The following is a 21,923-nucleotide window of genomic DNA, read 5'->3' on the forward strand; positions in this document are numbered from 1 at the left end:
GACATGAATTTAGGAGTATGTTAACTGTGGCACCGTTAGAACAGCAGGCCCTGCTGGCACCGTGGCTAAAGCAATCGTCTGCTAACTGAAAGGTCAGCGGTTTGAAACCACCAGCGGCTCCGCGGGAGAAATATGTGGCAGTCTGCTTCCATAGGATTTACAGGCTCGCAAGCCCTATGGGGTTGTTGCTATGAGCGGTAACAGCTGGTCAGGGCAAAAACCTGAAATACAGTTAATACCCATCAGTAGGAGAATGGCTGAACAAAATATGGCACAGCCACGTCACGGATTAAGCAGCCGTTAAAAAACAAACAAACCCATAGCCACTGAGTCCATTCCAACTCACAGCGACCCCACAGGACAGAGCAGAACTGCCCCGCAGGGTTTCCAAGGAGCGGCTGGTGGATTCCACCTGCCGACCTTTTGGTTAGCAGCCACATCTCACCGTAGCTCTTAACCACTGCACCCCAGCAGCCGTTAGAAAGAATTAATCAGAGCTATTTATTTATTTTTTTTTATACCAGTTGACTCAGAGATTTCCATAAGGTATTTTGAGGTCGGAGAAAAAAGACATATTAAAGCATAAATAATATGTCAGCATTTTGTAAAGCAATAACAAAATGTTCTGTCTGTGTATGCGTATGTACTTTTATATGTGTAGGACATTTTACGGTGCTAAGATGGGTTTCCTTGAAAGAGGATGGAAGAGGGTTTTGATGAAAGTTAACCAAAACCAAGCCAGTTGCCGCTGAGTCTGTTCCAACTAAGGCGACTCCTTTTGTGTCAGTATAGCTGTCCTTCGTGGGATTCTCAATACCTGATTTTTTGGAAGTAGGTCTCCAGGCCTTTCTTCCATGGCACTGCTGGGTGGCTTTGAACCTCCAACCTCCTGGCTGGTAGTACCACCCAGGAATTCAAATGACAGTTTAGAGGAAAAATGGGAAAAGGACCAAAAAAAGAAAGGAAAAAAAAGCACTTAAATGAACCACACACGCCTCTATATGAAATTACATACATATGGGAACATATGGAAAGAACTTAAAGATTTAGCTTTTTTTTTTTTTTAATTAAGAACTTAGGAACAGATCAGATTTGAAATACAAAAGGTTAAAAAATGGTTATCAATTTTAAATGATTCCTTTTATTGAATAAAAAAACTGGTGCTTAAACCTTGGGATGATGTGTGAGAAAAGATGGATGGTATGCAGAAAAAAACAAACAAACAAAAAACCACCTAGGGACCTAGCAACAAATAACGAAACTGCAAAAGTCCCGGAAGAACCCTAAGAGCATGGCCCCTGGACACTATTTCAGCTCAGTAATGAGGTCACTCCTGAGGTTCACCCTTCAGCCAACGACTGAACAGGCCCATGGAACAACACAAGACTAAAGGGGAAAACCAGCCCTGGGGCAGGGACTGGAAGGCAGGAGTGAACAGGTAAGCTGGTAATAGGGAACCCAGGATTGAGAAGGGAGAATGTTGACATGTCGTGGGGTTGTTAACCAATGTCATACAACAGTGTATGTACTAACTGTTTGATGAGAAACTAGTTTGTTCTGTAAATCTTCATCTAAAGTACAATAAAAAAAAAAAGTCTAGGAAGAAGGAGCGGCGGCTTCACACGGATATACAGTGAGTAGAGCTGGTGTGAAGGTAAACTGGTAATGAGAAGCAGACACTACTCACAGGACAACTGCCCACTGTGTAAACGGGGACACCACAGTCTGTCTCCACAAGAAAGCTTTCAGGAGAAGGTAACAGATCATGGTGGGAAACGGTAAATCTGAGGTTGGTGGAGTCAAGAATCTTGGTGACGCTGTGATATGCAGGTTTTACAATGCTTGCTCAAAGGGAATACGCAACCTTTCAAGTTTTTCTACTGTTAAATGAAGGCAATCCCTTAAGGTAAGGTACAGTCATTTTTTAATCTACACTGATGAGGAACTGATGCTAAAAGGATTAATGAAGCACTTTTTTTTTGTTGTTGTTTAATATACGCATGATACAGGTATCTTATCCTGTTAGTGAGGAAACTTTAGAAATGTTATGTATTCTAAAACATGTGCATAGGTCAAATTTAATATAATCGTGGACATCTAAAATAAAAATAGACTCAGCGTTCACTTAACATTACTCATTGGAGATATGGGTCTTAGCAAATTAATCCCCTTCTCATGAATAAGAAATAGACTATCCCTATGGGAAGAAGAATGCAGCACCCCAAGAGAAGAGAACACAGCAGGGAAGGACAATAAAGAAAATATGTCTAGTTCCTGGAGAGCTCCTTGGGAGGGAAATTTAGACGAGCTAAAGGTATAGCCAGAATTCGATATGAGAGACCTGGGCAGGACAACTGGGAAAATGGATACAAAAAGATGAAGGAGGAGGGTGACAACAAACTTCCATGAAAGTGAAATAACCTCCCAGCTCTCTGAAGCACTTCAGTATTTTTACTGCTTCTCTCAGAATTTATCACACACTTCCTTCCATTACTGTAGTTAATTACATCATGTGTAATTTCTCTCGTATTAGATTGAAAGCCCTTGAAAGGCAAGTTCTAAGATTCATCTTTGTCCTCTCAAAAGCCATAGCACAGTGTTTCTTGTACGCTGTTGTTGTGTTAGGTACTGACTCATAGCGACCCCATGTACAAGAGAATGAAACACTGCTGGGTCCTGTACCATCCTCACAGCTGTTGCTATGCTTGAGCCCATTGTTACAGCCACTGTATCAGTCCATCTCATTGAGGGTCTTCCTCTTTTTCGCTGATCCTCTACTTTACCAAGCATGATGTCCTTCTCTAGACACTGGTCCCTCCTGATAACATGGCCAAAGTACTTGAGACAAAATCTCGTCATCCTTGCTCCTAAGGAGCATTCTGGCTGTACTTCTTCCAAGACAGATGTGTTCATTTTTCTGGCAGTCCAGGGTATATTCGATATTCTTTGCCAACACCATAATTCAAAGGCATCAGTTCTTCAGTCTTCCTTATTCATTGTTCAGCTTTATAAATTTAGTCTACTTTTAAAATCTTTTCAAGAAGCCTGTGAGTGGCCATCTAAGATACTCCACTAGTCTCATCCTTTCGGGAGCAAGGGAGAATGAAGAAAACTAAAGACACAAGGGAAATATTAGTCCAAAGGACTGATGGACCACAACTACCACAGCCTCCACCAGTCTGAGTCTGGTACAACTAGATGGTGCCCGGCTACCACCACTGACTGCTCTGACAGGGATCACAATAGAGGGTCTCAGACAGAGCTGGAGAAAAATGTAGAACAAAATCCTAACTCACAAAAAAAGACTGGACTTACTGGCCTGACAGAGACTAGAGAAACCCTGAGAGTATGGCTCCCAGAAACCCCTGTGGCCCAGTAATAATGTCACTCCTGAGGTTCACCCTTCAGCCAAAGATTAGGCGGGCCCATAAAACAAAATGAGACTAAAGGGGCACAGCAGCCCAGGGGCAAGGGCTAGAAGGCACGAGGGGACAGGAAAGCTGGTAATAGGGAACCCAAGGTCGAGAAGGGAGAGTGCTGACATGTCGTGGGGTTGCTAACCAATGGCATAAAACAGTATGTGTACTGACTGTTAATGTGAAGCTAGTTTGTTCTGTAAACCTTCAACTAAGTACAATAAAAAAGTAGGTAAGTAGGAAAAAAGTATTCTTTATGAAATCCTCAGCTTCCAGAAATGAACTTAAATATGATGATTTAAGAAAAATATGCTTATTTTGTTCTCATTTCAAGTCAGCAGGATAACATTCTTTGCAAGGAATGACAAAGAAGATTTTAAAAAAATACTATAAAGATAAATCTTTTTGTAAATTGAAGAAAGCATCTTATGAATGAGAACAGGCATTTCATAGACACGGCAATGAGAATCTGTCTTATGCATTTAGAAGCCAAGCATTTATTTTTCTCTCTTAAGTATTCATTTGCTATACTATTTAACTCTAACAGAGTAGCTTGATTTCTTAACAATACTATTTAATAGTTATTTAATTATAACTATTTGAATTACAATAAAAATATTTACTTTGAGAGCCAACATTCAGCTGGACTGTTACAGATGATGGCTGTGGCCTTGGCAATGGTTTTGGAGGTAATTCTCTGGCCTGGGAGGAACAAAAAAAGAAAAAAAAAATTATGTAATTTTAATTTTAACTCTTTTTACTTAGGAGCATATAAAGTGCCACCCCCCCCCACCCCCCACTTTAGGCCCATATTTAACTGAGTTAGAGGAAGAAAAAATGCAGACATAGGCAAGGGCTAAGCTCTTTTGATAACTGGAAGCTGACCTCTCCCAGACACTTCCAACAATCCATGCTAGATTTTGGGGGAATTTCAGGTACAATGATATGGTGATTGGTTTAGCAATTCCTGGGAGAGACAAGGAAAAATTTGAACTCTTAATGCTTCAGTTTTCATTCTGCGCAACAGTAATCAAGCCAACTTGAAAGAATGTTGTGGAAATAGAGTCATGCACACAAAACCCTTGGTGCTTAGAGCCTGATATACAGTGGATACTCAGTATTAAAAAAATTAGTGGCTATTATTGATATTATTAGGATATAATAATACAAAGTACTATCCTTTGAGAAATGTGGATGTGGAAAACAAACCATATCTCTCCTTGAAATTTTATAGATGAATGGCAAGGTTGTATGACATTTTCACAAGAAAATTACATAAATGATACCAAGGGAAGTTTAGCAAGTTATTAGGAACTCGGTATCAAGTGACAGAATATTCTGCATAAAGAAACTTCCTGTGACGATTGAGAGAAATATAAAAAGCAAAGGTTACAGAAGCCTTCATCTGTTCTCTTACTGCTTTTCTTGCGTTAATTTGTTGTCCTTCATTTTCATACTTTTCCGTAAAGGAATCGAGAATTTCATAAAGATCTTCTGCTTGTGCAGGCTGTGGCATATCTCCAAATAAAATGTCATAAGCTCGGATATCTTGACAATAAAATCTATTGAGAAATATCAGATTGAGGACATTTCTTTTATAGATATAAGATCTTCGCTAGCATTGAATATAAGATATATATGTATGTATATACACAAAAACATAATCTCTACCACTCTTCAAATGCTAACTACAGCTCATATCCCATGTTTGATCCTATATCCACCCTTTCAAGCTCACCCGTAGAGGCAACCATCATAAATAGTCTGCTATATGTCCTTTCTCTATTAATATGAAAGGTACATCCACACGTACATATAAATATCTATTCATATATATACATTTATACATATAAACACTTATATAAATATACATACAAGTACATACATTTTTATAGATTTTTTATTTTTTAAGTTTTATACAAAAATGGCATCTATACCATTTCATATCTATTCTCTAACTTATATTTCTCAAATCAATAAAACCAGAAGTAAAAATGTATCTCTTGATTTTAAGAAATGAAGAATCCAGCAAACTTTTCTTTTTCCCCATTCTTCCTAATATTGAGTATTATCAAATGTGCTATGAAATTCTCGAGCACACTGATGTGGCAAGACTGTGCATTCCCAGAGGGCTGGGCTTGCTGGGCTGTGAATGGTAAAGCATGTGTCAACCACCAACTCTGTCAGTTCTAACCAAACAACCGTTCTAGCGCTCTGGAAATCAGTGGCATTTCTTCCAGGTTCTGGAAATAGTTCAGTCAGTATTACTTTTTTAATCTTCTTCTCAATTTTCATTTGGAAGAGTGGCTTTGGGAAAAAATAGCCAGATGCCAGTTTAAAGTGGAAGCTCCCCTTTGCCTCTCGGAATATTTTCAAATCTTTTTTTTTTTAATCAAGATTGGTCTCTATTTGACATGGAGGAAAGACTAAGGCACAGTGCAATAACGGTAAACCTTTCATAGTGAGCAATATCTTGATTGCCCCACACGTTATAACTCGCTGCCCTCCACTAACGTCTGAGAAGTACACTTCCTACAATGCAGTCAACTAGTGGAATATTATGTAGTCATTAACACGTGCTTATATTCCTTATGTAATAATGCTAAGTGAAAAAACAGAATTCATAATTGAATATATATTAAAATTATGATCATGTATGGACAAAAAAAGAAAAACTATGCTTAGAAAAATGTTTGGAAAGTAGTTGATCAAAATGTAAACAGTGATAGTCTTAAAGGTGTAGAATATACTTTCTTTCTCTTCATGTTTTCTAACTTTTCTATAATAATAAAAAAATTTTTTTTAAAGTTTAAATAAAGAAATATAAAAGGTTGCATATTGTTGTTTTGAAATAATATATACATACACGCTCTGTAAACTCTTAAAAAAAACAGATAAAATCATTTTTGGTTTCAACTTACTTTCGATTAGTTTCCTTCCTTTCAATCAAACAGCTGCCTTCTAAAGATATGCCCGCAAACAGTCCTCTTGATTTACAGTACGTAAAGACAGCAGCAGAGCTTCTTAAGGCCACATTTCCTTCCAAATTCCTACAGAACAGAAGACAGCACAGAGCCATGAGAGACTCTAAAACCTAAAGATGCCTGTTTGAATTGCACTGTACTTTTAACCCAAAATAATGACCTTGTTCTGCACTTAGTTCAATTATTTTTCTATGTTTTATTTCATGTTAGCCTCATCGGGGTGTGCTCTAGAGGAAAAGCAGGATATGAGCAGGGATATGTTTTATAAAATAATTATAGAAGGATGTAAGGGAGAATTGTATAACAGAAAAAAAATAAATGTAAAGCTGATATTTTCCAACCAGACCTTCCTTTTCTAAAACAGAGAACTATACTTAAGAATACTGACGGGTGTGGATTCTTATCATACTGAGTATTTTCACACAACCAAGAAACTTTTTTAGATGACTTTACTGCGTAACTGCTGTAAATGGTCTGGGTTTAAAGCATTTCTACATTCTTGCAATAACCCAAGAATAGTCCCTCTTTGATAGAGAAGGAAAACAGACTTTAAACATTGCAAGCATCACTCAAGTAAAATACTTCCATTTTAATTTTTCATGATTTAGTTGGAGAAAACTTTGTTTCCTGACCAATCCTGTATTTAATCAGTTAATAAAATTTGACTTGTCTTGGCTCCCTCAATGCTTGAAGGCAGATTGTATGTTCAATTCCAGCAGGTACGACGGCCTGTGTTTCTGAAATACTTTGTTTTTGTATGTCCTAGTTTCGAATTTGCTAATTCTATTATACTTTTTATATACTTATTCATAAATGACATCAAATCCTCTCGGAGTAGGCAAGTATGTAAACCATAAATTTGTTTCATTTAATTCAAGCTTCCTGAGGAAAAAACAATACACAGTGCTTAAACCTTCTTACGGTACTCACCTTCCCAACGGCCCAACTGCCACAGTGAAATTCCCGCCAAGCGTTAAGTTACCACCTTTTGCAAAAGCTTCTACTGCTCTATCATAATTCAAAATTATTACCAAATCCGAGACCTAAAATGCAGAAACCCAATTATTTAAAGATAATTATATCTAAGTATCACCATATATGTTGATTAAAATTCAAATATACCATATCTGAATGTATATATATATAAACCCATTGCCACAAGAATTTCATTGTAGACAGAGAAATAATACGAAAAAACAGCCATATTTTTATTTTGACCTGAGGATGCCACAGGTAGTCACAACAAATAACTTTTGAGCATTTACTATGTACCACATGGTCATTTTTTACATGCATTTTCTCCTTTAATCTTCTCAACATCCTTGTGATGTAGCTGGTGATTCTGAGGTTTAGCGACATCAAGTAAACTGTCATGAATGATAACTAGAAACAGGTGAATGGAGATAGGCGAGAAGGATCAAAAGTGGCCCTTGACCTCTTCAAACTAAACAAGAAAGCTGAATCCAAAGAACATGGCGCTAGAAATAAGCACATAAGGTCAAGGAACTATGGGGGCAAAGGACCCTAACGATACTTTGCACGTTTATGTGTCGTGTCAAAGCCATGTGCCCACTACGAGTAAACTGCACACTGCAAGACTATTCCAGTTCGAAATACCTGGAAGAAAATCAGTTGCCATGAGTTGAGGCCTACTTTTCAAGAAAAAAACAAAAACCAGAATGAGGTTCAACAGAATCCTCAAGACCGTCAACACGGAGAAAGCATTTGTCCCTCAATTTCACCACCTCGATGGTAAAGCTCAACTCAGAACTGAAAAATAGAATTGGTAATAATAGAGTCCTTCAAAGGATCCATCCAAATGAGCACGGGCAAGAGCAAGGGCCCTGAGGTCCCAGAGACCTGAGCTTCAATCTCAACTCCACTTCTCAACAGCTGTGTGACCATGGGTATTTTATCTAGCCTTTGGATCTCTGATCTTTTTATATTTAAAAATATGCATAATAGGATCTACCTTGTAGAACTATTGGGAGGATCAGCTATATGTGTCAAGTGTATCTAGAAAATAGAAGGTAAAATGAGATGGTCCTAAAAATTTGGGCTCAAAATTGAAATTATCTGGGTGTGGATTCCAATTCTGCCACTTACTTGTGCTGGCAAAAGACTGAACCAGTCTACGTCTCAGTTTCCTCCTTTGTAAACTGGATATAATAATAGCAACCACAATTTATAGGGTTTTTAGGATGAATTGAAATCATTTGCAAAGCCTGACATATAGTAAGCTCTCAATAAGTTTTAGCTATGGTTAATACTATATAGTAGGTTATCAGCAAATAGTATCTACCATCGTATTTTTCACATCTCAGAAAAATAGGCAAAAGACAAGCAGGCTGACATTAAAGATCTAAAAATGTTTTAAATAACACTTTCATTTATACGGAGCCCTGGTGGCTCAGTGGTTAAGAGGTATGGCTGCTAGCCCAAAGGCTGACAGTTTGAATCTATCTGTCACTTCTTGGAAAGACTATGGGGCAGTTCTACTCCATCCTATAGGGTTGCTATGAGTCGGAATTGACTCAATGGCAATGGGTTTTGGGTTAATTTATATAATTCTTTATATTTTTCTTTTATCTGACTCACAGAAGGATTCTATTATTACCAAATGAGACTTTACTTGGAAGGACCTAACAGAGTTCTTGATACAAGTATATTTTTAATAAGGGTTTAATTTGAATCATTTTATAATGGTGATGGTGCGGAGGCAGAGGCATATAAGATCCACAGTACAAAATAAACGTATCACTTAGGTGTCCACACAAAATACTTCACCTTGACTCCTGTCTGCTTTTATTTCCATTTTATATTGAATGATTTCTGAAGGTCATGGTGTGCAACGGCACACAGCATTATTTATCATTCTTATGCAAACTTAGTCAATTTTTCCAATAATTTACAACATGTGCTGGGTTTACTATACACATTTTTTATGTAACATAATAAAAGTTGCCTTACATGATACTTGGTACATAGATACTCAGTACATAAAAACTTCTAGCCATGACCTTGTAGATGGTCTAGGTGTTATGTTCTTCTGTTTACTACATCTTAGTGCAGTTTGAAGAGGCAATTAAAAAAAAAAATGCATCCTTTAATTTGCTTTCTGATCTCTATTCAGTTCTTCTGAAATAAGGGTAAGAGAATCCTGTGTTCTTTGGTGATACCACTAATTAGATAAAGAACCAGGTCAAAAGCTACACGGGGGCTTGAGGAGCAGCATGATAGCCACGGGCAGTAGGGATTTTTTGGTTTTTCTGCAGCTTTGAATGAAAAGCAAAACATTTCCTGCAAAAAAAACTGGAGCGATAGAACAGTATAAGACAACCATTTGGGAATTTGATAAAGTCTTCTTAAGTTTGCACTAGGACTTGAATAACTGTAAACAAGATCCAAATCTTCCAATTAAATTCCATTCTTAAAGATAATTAAAAAAAAAAATTGTCAGGCAGGAAAAGCTGGGGAGTAAATGTTCTTAAGAATCACTGGCCTTCTTTTTTCTGCAATTGCATCTCCTGAAGCTCTATCTCTTGATATGGGGCTATCCCCTATCTCCCAGTAAAAATACATGTTTTACGGATTTTAATAATTCCAAGCAACTGAGTCCTTTGTACCGTCACCTACTTGTATCCTCTAATAGAGTCTGACTCTGTTTTTTATGTTCGACTTTTGACGACTTCTAAGTGCCACCACTCTCCCTTTCTCTTCTGCCCCACATGTAGGTCACCTGATAAGAAAGCCTGGGTGCTCCCTCCTTGGGAACTGGTGTAAACCATCACCCCAGCCACAACTCCTAACCACCATAAAAGTTGGGCCAGTCTCCCTTCTCCTTCTCTCAAGCCGCCGTTGGGTGTGCTTGGGAATCTACCTTGATCTCCCCAGAAAGCCTCATTCTGTGGGTAATAACCATTTTCATACCCCACCAGTGTGTGTGTGTGTGTGTGTGAGATACCACCAGTCTCAACATGCAAGTCAAACTGGGGGATGAGGGGTCGGCAGACCATCTTATATCTGTGAGGTGAACACATACCTCACATTTCTCATGCCGACAGATCCTCCTCTTAGCTGTCAGTCTCAGAGTTTGTGGGACTTAAAAATTAGACTCTGATCTCTAACGATAATTTCTCCTTAACTTAAGCCTAGATACCTTTCTCTTCATTAAAGTAAAAGAGCTCTTCCAAATTCTCTTTGGAAAAAGTTGAGAAATTTTTCTGAAATGATAATTTTGGATGAAAGCAAGGTAGACTGGACTTGATGGCCTCAGAGTTCACTCTGGCTTCTGGTATACAACAAACAGTAAGAGATAAATCCAAAGACAAACCAGGCATCAGGACCTTGCTATAGCTGTTGCCTTGAAAATTAACAGTGTGTAAATCAAGGCTAGTTTTATCATTATCTTTCCTTGAACCACTGACTTCCAAATCTCTTCTCACAATCATAATTCTCTTTCTTTTCTAATCTCTCTCTTCCTACCATCATAATTTCCCTCCCTCTCCCAAGCCTATTCTCTGGAAGAATACAGCCATTCACTGACCTAGGTCATGATGATCCAGGGACAGGGAGCTATAGGTATGATACCTATCCTACAGAATCTGTGAGTCTAAAGGTTAAGACTGATAAAACATAAAACATCCCCCACGTGGATCATCTGCACTTAAACCCCAGGAAGGGTGAGTCTGAAGCTTCTTGAAATCTGACAATTACTCTTAAGTGAAATCAATGGATAAGACAACAAGCTACCTAGTAGCACCCTGAGATTCCAGCTGCTGTTAAGCAGCATCCTTTATAAAATAAATTCTCACCAGTTATCAGAACTGCCATGAAGAGCAGGTCATTAAGGACACAAAGATAAAACTGCAGCCTTTATCAGGACTCCCTGAGAGAATTAAGCCATAACGCTCTAAAGCGCTCACTGCAAGGAATGACTTAACTTCTGCCCTAACATCTAGAATAATGGTGGAAATAACTGAGAAGATAGTACTCAAATAATTTTGTATTCTGTAGTTCTGATGAAGACCCTGGAAAAAACATTGAAGAGAAATGCTTAGAAGAAAGCAAAAAGACTGACCCAAGCACAAAACAACACATCACAAACTTTAGCCCAGAACAGGCATCCTTTGTTCCCAGTGATGAGTATCAGGACAAGGGGGTACTGAGAAATCATCTTTCCCAAGTTTCTTACTTTACAGACTTGATTCAGGAAGATTAAGTGGTTTGCTCAATGTCCTATGACTAATAAAAAAAAGAGCTAAACCGTAATATTTAAAATTGTGTTTCCGCCTCCCTGTATCATGTGGCTGAAAATCAAAATGCCATCTAAAGGTTACCAAAGGGTCCTGGAACTGTTAAAAACTAGTTTAAAGCGAAGTTTGTGGAAGAAGGACTTGCAGAATGGTGGTGTAAGGAGCTCCGTGGATCCTGTCCCCGAAGAGATACCTATAGCTGATGAAAATTATTTTGAAAAGTTTTAAAAACCATTTAACGTATCTGGATATTGTCCTAAGGATGAAGAACAAATGAAGAAACATCTAATCAATAAAATCTGCTCAACCTCCCCGAGGCTGCGGCATTCAAGTCATAGCCAGTTCCTTCTTCTCTCCCCCAGGTGAGTCTAATGCAAGCTCCTCTCTGAGAGACGGGGGGCCCACCAAGAACACAGGGCTTCCTCTTCCCACAGCGTCCTCAAGGGCCACGTTACCTCCCGATGGAGGGGGGCTGCCAGTGTTCCCCAGTACTATGTCTCAGAAGCTCTATCACAAGCATAAATACTTGAGGGATCTGGGGAGTCCTTTCCCAACCCAGCCCGACTCACAGGGTGTAAACTATCCCAGGCCCAACAACCCAAGAATACCGAGACCCTAATCACCCTTACTCCAGCTCACCCATAGAGCAAAAGTTCCACCCTGGAAGAGGCAAGAGAAAATGACCAAAGACTCAAGAGAACAGAGCCACTGACCCAGCCCCCAGCTCTAGAGCAGAGGTGCGAAGCCTGTGCCCAGGGCGAGGGGCAGGCTCTAAGAACTGAGAGCTCCAAAGCTCTCCTCAAGGGAAATGACTTTACTTGGAACAGAGCGGGTAAGTTCAAGCATAATGTGCTGGCAAAAACAATGACAGTTTTTGTGATACACAAGAGGAGGCTGGTAGATCCGTGACAGCATGGCGCTAAACCATCGACCAGCTAGGTTAACAGAGAGAACCAGGGAAAGAGTCAGTTAAGAAAAGGCCTCCTGAGATTGGGAGAAGCCTCAAAGACGACCCTCAAAGAGCACCCCTACAAAGGGGCACAATTTAATTTGATTCGACTGTGGAGCAATTTGTTTCTCAGGGCATTATCGAAAACAACAGAGCGGACAATTAGCTGAGGCTAGAAAAAAAATTTTTTTTTTTTTTTTTAACAACTAGGTGTATACTGACAGATTCAAATAATTTCGGAGAGAGACCAGGGAAGGAGACAAAGGCAACCCTGATAAAACTGTCATTCGGGGTGGTAATACGCACGCTCAGGCTTCATCCTCTGAGGCTATACACTGGGAGCAGGCGAATGGGAAGGGGAATAGGATTCAGTGAAATAATCCAGCCAAGTCACTGAACAAATAAGCAAGCAGAGGGAAGGATATTATTCTCTGTTTTACAGGTGAAGAACCTAAGGAGTTGAGAGGAAAAGTAACTTGCCCAAGATCACATAGCCCGTAGGTGCTCAGGTCAGAACTTGAACCACGGTAGTATGACTCCAGAATCTTTACTCTTACAGCGTAACCACTATACCAATTTACCTTTCAAAGATAATAAATTGGATCATTTTATAAAATGTTTCTTTAAAATCTTTCTATTTCATTTATTAGATGAGAGGACTACACTTTATTCGTACTTGTTTTTCAAAGTTATTATTGTGCACTATGGCTAAAAATCTATTATTTTCAAAGAACTATCAGGGAAACTCATTTTTAGTCTTTAATCTATTGGAATTTAATTACGTCTCTCCCATTTTTTAAACAAAGGTTATATGAAATGGACTCCCAAAGCACTGAGCTAATGTCCCCAAACTAGCAAGAAATCAGAGGGGTTGTAGAAAGCGGTGGCTGTGACTCAGTAGAACTAGCAATCTAGCAGGCCATTATTTATTTAAAGGAAACATCAGTCAGAATCAACTCGACCACAACAGGTATGGGCCACAATCTGGTGGTGCAGTGGTTAAGTGCTTGGCTAGTAACCAAATGCACCAGCCACTCCAAGGGAGAAAGACGTGGTAGTCAGCTTCTATAAATATTATAGCCTTGGAAACCCTATGGGGCAGTTCGACTCTGTCCTACAGGGTCATGATGAGTCAGAATTGATTCTACTTCAGTGGTTTCGATTTTTTGGAGGGGCCACAATCTACCAGAAAAGTAGGTATAGGCCAGGGAAACAGAGGGCAGGGAGACTGCAATAAAACCAAAAACCAAACCCACTGCAGTCGAGTTGATTCCAACTCACAGTGACCCTTTAGGACAGAACAGAACTGTTCCACAGTAAGTAGACTGCCACATCTTTCTCTTGTGGTGTGGCTGGTGGGTTCGAACCACTATCTTTTGATTAGCAGCCAAGTACTTACCACTGTGCCACCAAGGCTCCTTGGAGACTACCAAAAAAAAAAACCCTTTGCCGTTGAGTCAATTCCAACTCAGAGTGGCCTATAGGAGAGTATAGGACCCCCCACAGGGTTTCCAAGACTGTAATCTATGGAAGCCGACAGCCACATCTAAAAACATGCTTTCCACAAGAGGGCGATATTTTTGAAGGCTTTGATTTGGTTGGTTGAATATAAACAAAAATACAGTCATGATAGGCAAAATTAAAATACGTTCTACTTTTCATACTAGACATTTATATAGCAATGAGTAAAGGAAGTCAAATAAATATGAAAGAAGAGTTAGCAAAAATACTTCCTCCCAGTAAGGCTAAGGGAATTTAAAACTATGGCAACAGAGCAAATTCATAGAAGGAAAGCGTAGGAGGAAACTGACTGAAATTTGAGAATAAAATCATTTGAGGTTATCAGGAGATCTGATTTACCAATCACTTAGCAATAAGGCAAGAGATGAAGGATTAAGATCATGCCTAAGGTGACCCCTGTGTAACAGACCTTCGTAAACAAGTATTTCCTGGTGTATAATTTCTAGTCCATTCGAGATAAGTCACAATCATTAGGAGAAAAGTTACTGAATGGAATAGTATGGAGTTAATCTCTACTTAAAGAATTTGAAGTCATCGGAATATCAGATGTTACAAAGCTGCATTTTGCCACAAAGGACGATACACTGTGTTAAACTAGTTAAACTCTACTATCTGAGCTTTGGCTTGTTAAACCTGCTGAAGGAGATAAGCAACTTTCCAAACAGCAAATCATGAATCTGCAATTACAGTTTTCCAGTCACTGAGACATATCCGTTAGATAGATGTGCTCAAGATGGAAACAGATAAAACAGTGAAGGAAATCCTACTCTCAATGAAAGACAAGGAAACAAAACATGGGAACCATTAGATAATTTAGATGCATCATGAAAGTAAAATGGGGACATTTTCACAGATGTCAGTGTTAAAATAAGAATAAGACATCTCTCATATTTCCTGCGTTGAGTTTCGGGCGCTTACAGAGACTACGGCACTTGTATGCCTATGCATAGACCACTTACCTCAATTCCTATTTCAAATCCCCCACCAAGGCCAGCTATCCCAATGGCCGAAGGTGCAGACCATTCTGATAAAAACAGACAGACGTTATTTTCACATTAAAACCCGTGGCATATAAATATGGGAAGGAAAAATGCTAAAATGGGCATAGTGTTTCTTTTTTAAATAATGAGACAAGTATTTTTTCTCTGTTTTTAAATGCTCTTTGATAAGCATACACAATTTTAAAAAATTAAAGATGTTTGAAAGCTTACAGACAGCCATGATGAGTCTCATAGACTCACAACCCCTTACCATCTGATCTTTCCCTGCCAACGTGCAAAGCAACAAACCATTGCTTCCTCACCAGCTAAAGACACAGTGTTTGGTAGTTTCAGCTGTCAACATTTTTATGTTTTATAAAATAATTTAGCTATAACTCTAGCCTTCAGTTAGTGTTCTACCACAGACATGAGAGTAAAAGGAACTTAAGGGAATATTTTTATTATAATTACTTCTAAGGGTAATATAGCACTGAATTGTTTTTGTTGTAACTTCTCCAGGAGCAAAGCTGTCTCGGCATCCTTGGTGTCTGGTAGAAGCATAAGAAATTGGGTATAAATTTAATTTAACTAGAAGTCTAAAATTATATATATATATATATATAACATTTGGAAACTGAAAGTACAGTAATTTCATTTGTTATGATATGGCACATTTCAGAATTAGTGTACACTTGCTTTTCCTGATACAGAAACAGTTACATGAAACAAGTCTAGGAATTTTTTTTTTTTAATTTGATTAGAAGAGAGTGAGATAATTGAGATGTTTTCTGAAGAGGTGTATTAGTTTTTGAAACCTAATTTTCCTTGTTACCATGTGCTCTAGACAGTAGGATATTGCTTGACTATATCCATAACTAACTCATTCAGGCATTAAAAAACAAAAACAAAAAGCAAACCAGACGCTGTGGAGGCAATTCTGACTCATAGCGACCCCATGTGTTGCAGAGTAGAGCTGCCCCATAGGGTTTTCAAAGCTGTCACCTTTCAGAAGCAGATCACCCAGCCTTTCTCCTGAGGAGCCTTTGGGTGGGTTTAAATTGTCAATCTTTTGGTTAGTAGCCAAACGTTCAACTTTTTGTGCCACTTCGGGACTCTTAAACCTAATTCTCCTTGTTACCACGTGTTATGTCCCCCATAAACGTGTGCTGCAAACCCTAACCTCTATGCTTGTAGTTATAATCCCATTGGTGACTGGGCTGTCTTTGTTATGCTAATGAGGCAGGATTAGTGCAGGGTGTATTTTGAGTCAATCTCTTCTGAGACATGAAAGAGATTAAACAAATGAGTAGAGTGGAGATACCAAAACCCAGTGCCACCAAGTTGATTCCGACTCATAGTGACCCTGTAGGACAGAGTAGAACTGCCCCATAGAGTTTCCAAGGAGCGCCTGGCAGATTCAAACTGCTGACCCTTTGGTTAGCAGCCGTAGCACTTAACCACTATGCCACCAGGGTTTCCAGAGCAGAGATAGGGGAAGAGAAATCCCAAGCCACAAGAAGATTGCCCAGGAGCAGAAGTTCAGAAGAGGCAAGGACCTTCTTCCAGATCCAACGGAGAGAAAGCCTTCCCCTAGAGCCAGGGCCCTTAATTTGGACTTCTAGCCTCCTGAATTTTTTTTTAGCCTCCTGAAATGTGAGATAATAAATTACTGTTTGTTAAAGTTACCCACTTGAGTTAACTTCTGTTATAGCAGCACAAGATAACTAAGACAGCATGTATTCTAGATAACAGGTTATTGCCTGAATATATCCATAACTAATTTATTCAGTTATAAATACAGAAATAAGTATCTGCTGATCCCAGGGTTGTTTTCCTTTTTTTTTATATTAGGAAATTTGACCCTGTTTAAAGGCTGCGTCTACAATCTAGCATCTCAGGACCTAAACACATCTGGCCATAATCCCTGTGATCTTGCTGGGCCTTATTTGGACAGCTTTTAAATTACACTTTACAGAGAAAACAGCTGGCTATTTAGGAAGACTGGAGAGAGAAATTTAGGCTTTTGAAACGAATTGAAAGGTCTGCCTGGGATTGAGAGAAACTCCAGAGCTTGACAGTTCTTCAACCCTTTCAACTACAATCACCCTGTCAATGGAGGGCAGCCAGAGGGGTCCTGAAGGCCTTGGGAACATACCACTTCATGGTTTTCTTACAGACTCTCAGTCTCATCTGATAGGGGGCCCCCTTTGAATGTGTCTCTATTTTGTTTGGTGTACTGCTGAGAACTCTGCCCATGAAAATCTGGGTAATGCTTGAGAAGAAGAGAATTTCGTTGTTTTCATTTTCATAGCCTGGCACTGAGGTATGGGAGTTAAGCCACTAATTAAGGGAGAGATGCTTGTTTTCTGTGGGGAGACCTGGGCGGAAACCTAGTGAATCCAACTGGCTGGTATTTAAAGGCTCTACAAACCCCCTAAATGTATCTATTTTCAGTATGTGTTCTATGCTCTCTCTTAAAATAAAAATTACCTACACTAAAAAAAAAAAGCTATTAATAGACAAATGTGTTCAATCATAGGACTAAGCAGCAAATGTTAAATTGGTATAAAAAGCATTTTAGTTGGTTATGACATACCTGCAAACATTTTAAATACTATTATATATTTGGTTCTTGGGATTCAAGGCAAATGTTTTTAGATTTCACCTCTGAAAATCAAACAATTGATTTCACCCCAGAACGTAAAATCAAATTACATTGATATTGCTATCATTCTGCCTTGGGGGAAATTTTTGAAAATGTGAGTGTTTATGGTGCTACCAGAGATATGGTTGTAAAGCTTACAGATGACCCCTTATTTTCATATTAACTTCCATAAAACAAAACAGCTAAACCATGAAGTTGAGAAATATGAATTCACATTTAGCAACAAAAATGCGTAGACTGTCATTTTAAATATTTGCTCCATGGAAAAATTACAAAGTATATACTAAACAAAGTATGATTTATCCAGTGAATCTTGCCTAATGATTTTGAAAGGAGGAAGGAAAGAGAAAAACTCATTTTCCTCGGGGTTAACTGTCAACACCTCCACACTCAACTGAACAGCCCTGAGCATGCCGATTTTAGGTGGCATGAGGGGAACCCGTCATAATCCTTATGAAATGTGTTCAAAATGGAAACAGAAAAAAAAAAAGAAAAGAAAAGAACTAAGATTCTCTACTCCTCTAGGTGAGCAAATATCCACTTACTTCCATCTGGAAGGCGAGCCACCACGATCCCGCTGCCTCCTCTGGCAGTGACCAGAAATCCGGCTTTTATCACAGAGAGAATTGCAAGACCTTTGGCTTTAGCAATCACATGGGCTGCAGACGTTAAAAACAATAGGTAGGTACGCGTTCTTAACATGGATGAATAGATAAGCAAGTGTGAAAGAGTCAGTACACACAGACATTTGCTGAACAAGATTCCATGGTTCTAACTAAGAATCTTAATGGCATAAAGGAACCATGAATAAACCTTAGCTACATAACAGATGGGCATAAAACTTCTCTACTCCTACCTCTTTTTTTTTAATGTTGCTATTTTTGCAATGCTAAATGTAACATCATAAATGCTCAAAACTCCTGCAACTATCATAATAAATTTAGATATCTAAATGAGATTTTATTGTTATCGAGTAACAAGGAAATTACACTGCATAATGTCTGGGCAACGTCCGACTGTATATACATCCGTGGTCCCAGAATTACCAACATCTGACTTACATACAACCCGTAGGTACGAACCAAGCTCTGCAAAACCTGTTATATTAAAAATTCAACATACAAACAATGGCTTGTAATAACAATGGGTGCTATTTTGTGACCTGCATCAAAACATTCTTATCGTTACTGTACTAATGTGTTACTGATGTTCTAGTGTATCTGGAAGTGTTCCTCTGTTTTTCATGCATTGAAAGGTACCCTGTACATTATATACTAAGACAAACATCTGACTAATTGACGTTAGATAAGGACTGTTCTTAACTGTTCCGACCTATGAACAAATCGACTTAAACACACTCAGGAATAGAACTTGTCCGTAACCCGGGGTCCGCGTGTATATAATAGGGTGTTCACACAACGTCCAAATCACATAGTCTCCTATTTCACAGAACATATCCCGGCCATTAAATAACATATGACTCGACGGCACGGGGGGTATTTTAGTGACTTCCATTAATTTAGAAAATAATTCACAATTTAAAAAACAAACGTTACTATTGCCAAAAGAAGTTATGACTTATACACTGCTAACGAAAAATTTATAAAACGATCAAAAACCTTTATGGGGCAAAACTTTGATTTTAAAGCCTCATAGCTAGGTTCACCTTTTATTCATATGAAAATCCAGACTCAAAACCAGAAAAACTAAGAGATTTTGTCACCTTAAAAAGTTTTCAAGTCTATAAAATGATCTGCCCAGTACTTAAATCTTTACACTTAATGGCTTAATTGCTTGTTGTTGTTGTTGCGTGCCCCGGAGTCAATTTTGACTCAAAGCAACCGTAACTTCCTAGTGCACTGAAAATACAATTCAATTAAAAAAAGTATTGGTTTATTCACATTTCAGGGAAGTACATTACATAAAATGAGGGTTATTAATCTATGTACCCACTAAACACAGTGCCTCACTATTCTGTGATCTACTAACACAACAGTACATCTTTCAAACTAACAAGGGAAGCTTGAAAATTGGAAATTATTCTTGGATACCAATAATACTTACAAGGTAGTATAATTTATCATCATCAGAGCCAAATATTCTGTCAAGAAAGTGAAACCAGATTGTACACACCAGTACACACAAAAAAGTTTTGTAGCTGTACTTAGAAAACACTGAACTTCTAATTATGTACACTATTTCAAAACTTAATAACTGACTCTTAAAAAAAGAATTCATCCAAGAATATTAAGAATTTAACATCCAAAACATTGTAGAGCTCTTAATTAAGCAGGATATAGAAAAATAAGGTGCGCCTCCTAGATGCTGCTCTATTAAGTGTCCCTTATTTTTGTATCTGAAAAGGTTATAAATACATTGTAGGAGGACTGAAAGCTATATAATAAATATATTTCAAATATTGACTACGTTTTTATAGATTATTCACCCAAATCCAGGGACACAGAAACACCAGTAAATGCTAAATAATTTGCAAGTTCGTTTTTCACTTACTGCACAAAATGCACTATTTGCAGGTATACTTTCTAAATGAAGTTTCACTCGTACCTCACAGCCCCTAACATCGGAGGAGAATAAACACATACCACTAAGAAGCTCTAGAACGTCTAGGCATTTTGCTCAAACATTTTCTGTAGATGTTGTTTTCTACTATACAACATATCTGGAGCCCTGGTGGCGCACTGGTTAAGAGTTTGGCTGCTAAGCAAAAGGTCAGCAGTTCGAAACTACCAGCCATTCCTTGGAAACCCTATGAGGCAGTTCTATTCTGTCTAATAGGATCTCTATGAGTTGGAATTGACTCAATGGCAATGGGTTTGGTTTACTGATATATATTACCCTTGTTGTAATTAACACCCTTTCTCCTATACACACCCACAGACACACCCACACACATATACTTCCTACATACCCTTGAGGTAAGTTTACACCTGGGCTAATATATAAACTGGTTTTCATTCTCTGAGCCACATCCATTGAACAGGAGGCAGAAAAAAGGCAAGATGAAATTTTGCTGTACATAAACCATGAGTAATAATCCACACCCAGATTTTGTTCATGGTAGTAAATGCCGTTTATCCATAAACTAAGCTGGCTTGACATTTTTGCAAATGTTGATATGTACCGAGAAATCTCTTCTATTATCCTGCCTTTCCACGGTTGCTACTGAAAATCCAGTTTTTCTGGTTGAGTTTTCTTTATGCTCCAAAGCTTCTCAGGGTTATATGTGCACACGGATCACTGGGGATATTGTGAAAAAGGCAGATTCTGACTCACGTCTGAGTCGAGCCTGAAGCTCTGCATTCCTGACGAGCTCCCAGGTGACACTGAGCTGCCAGCCAGTCTGCCCTGTTTTCTCAATATGTGGAGTGGCTGATTCAAAATAACAACAATTAATATTATTAAAAATATTTTTAAAATTCAAGCTGTGTGGTTAAATAGCTTCAGAAGAAATTTCGTTTCTGTAGTGCAGGACTCAGAGACACACAGTGTGATCGGGAGGGAAATTCAGTCTGCGACAACGCCCTGACGGACTTGTTTATCAATCTTCTTTACAGGTGATAAGTATTCTACACAGCCCCCTTTGGAAATTACTGGTAGTGATAATAAACAGGTAAAAACCAGTTGCCGTCAAGTTGATTTAGACTCACAGCGACCCCAGCCTGTCAGAACAGAACTGCACTCCACAGGGTTTTCATGGCTGATTTTTGGGAAAGAGATCACCAGGTCTTCCTTCCAAGGCACCTCAGGGTGAACTCAAACCACCAACCTCTTCAGTTAGCAGCAGAACACATTGAGAGTTTCCACCACCTAAGGGCTCCAATGAACAGACAGAGATTCCCAAACTATCTATTAATGTCTTCTTAAACCACTATAAAAATGTAAATGTCTTATAAGGAGAGAGAAAATACCAAATGAAATTTTACTTATTAGACTCCATAAATACATGGAACCCATAGTCACTGACTTGATTCTGACTTACGGTGGCCCGATATGTCACAGTAGAGCTGCACTGTCGGGTTTTCTTGACCATGTTCTTCATGAAAACAGATCGGTAGGCCTTTCTTCCCCAAAGCCAACAGGTGGGTTTGAACCACCAACCTTTAGGTTAGTAGTTGAGTACAACCATTTGCAC

General features: G+C 38.6%; 1 protein-coding gene across 1 annotated transcript in view; it reads right to left on the reverse strand.

Moving 5' to 3' along the window:
• The window catches only part of SH3YL1 (SH3 and SYLF domain containing 1), a 54,167-nt gene that overhangs the window by 13,779 nt on the left and 18,465 nt on the right, over window positions 1–21,923 (reverse strand). Inside the window, exons 3-8 of the mRNA XM_023550385.2 lie at window positions 18,316–18,429; window positions 15,085–15,149; window positions 7,331–7,443; window positions 6,338–6,466; window positions 4,834–4,978; window positions 4,040–4,118 (exon numbers count right to left, since the gene is read on the reverse strand). Of these exons, the coding sequence (XP_023406153.1) occupies window positions 4,040–4,118; window positions 4,834–4,978; window positions 6,338–6,466; window positions 7,331–7,443; window positions 15,085–15,149; window positions 18,316–18,429 (645 nt within the window). The remainder of the gene's footprint in view (window positions 1–4,039; window positions 4,119–4,833; window positions 4,979–6,337; window positions 6,467–7,330; window positions 7,444–15,084; window positions 15,150–18,315; window positions 18,430–21,923) is intronic.

This window comes from Loxodonta africana, chromosome 12, assembly GCF_030014295.1.
Source record: "Loxodonta africana isolate mLoxAfr1 chromosome 12, mLoxAfr1.hap2, whole genome shotgun sequence".
NCBI classification, from domain to species: Eukaryota; Metazoa; Chordata; class Mammalia; order Proboscidea; family Elephantidae; genus Loxodonta; species Loxodonta africana.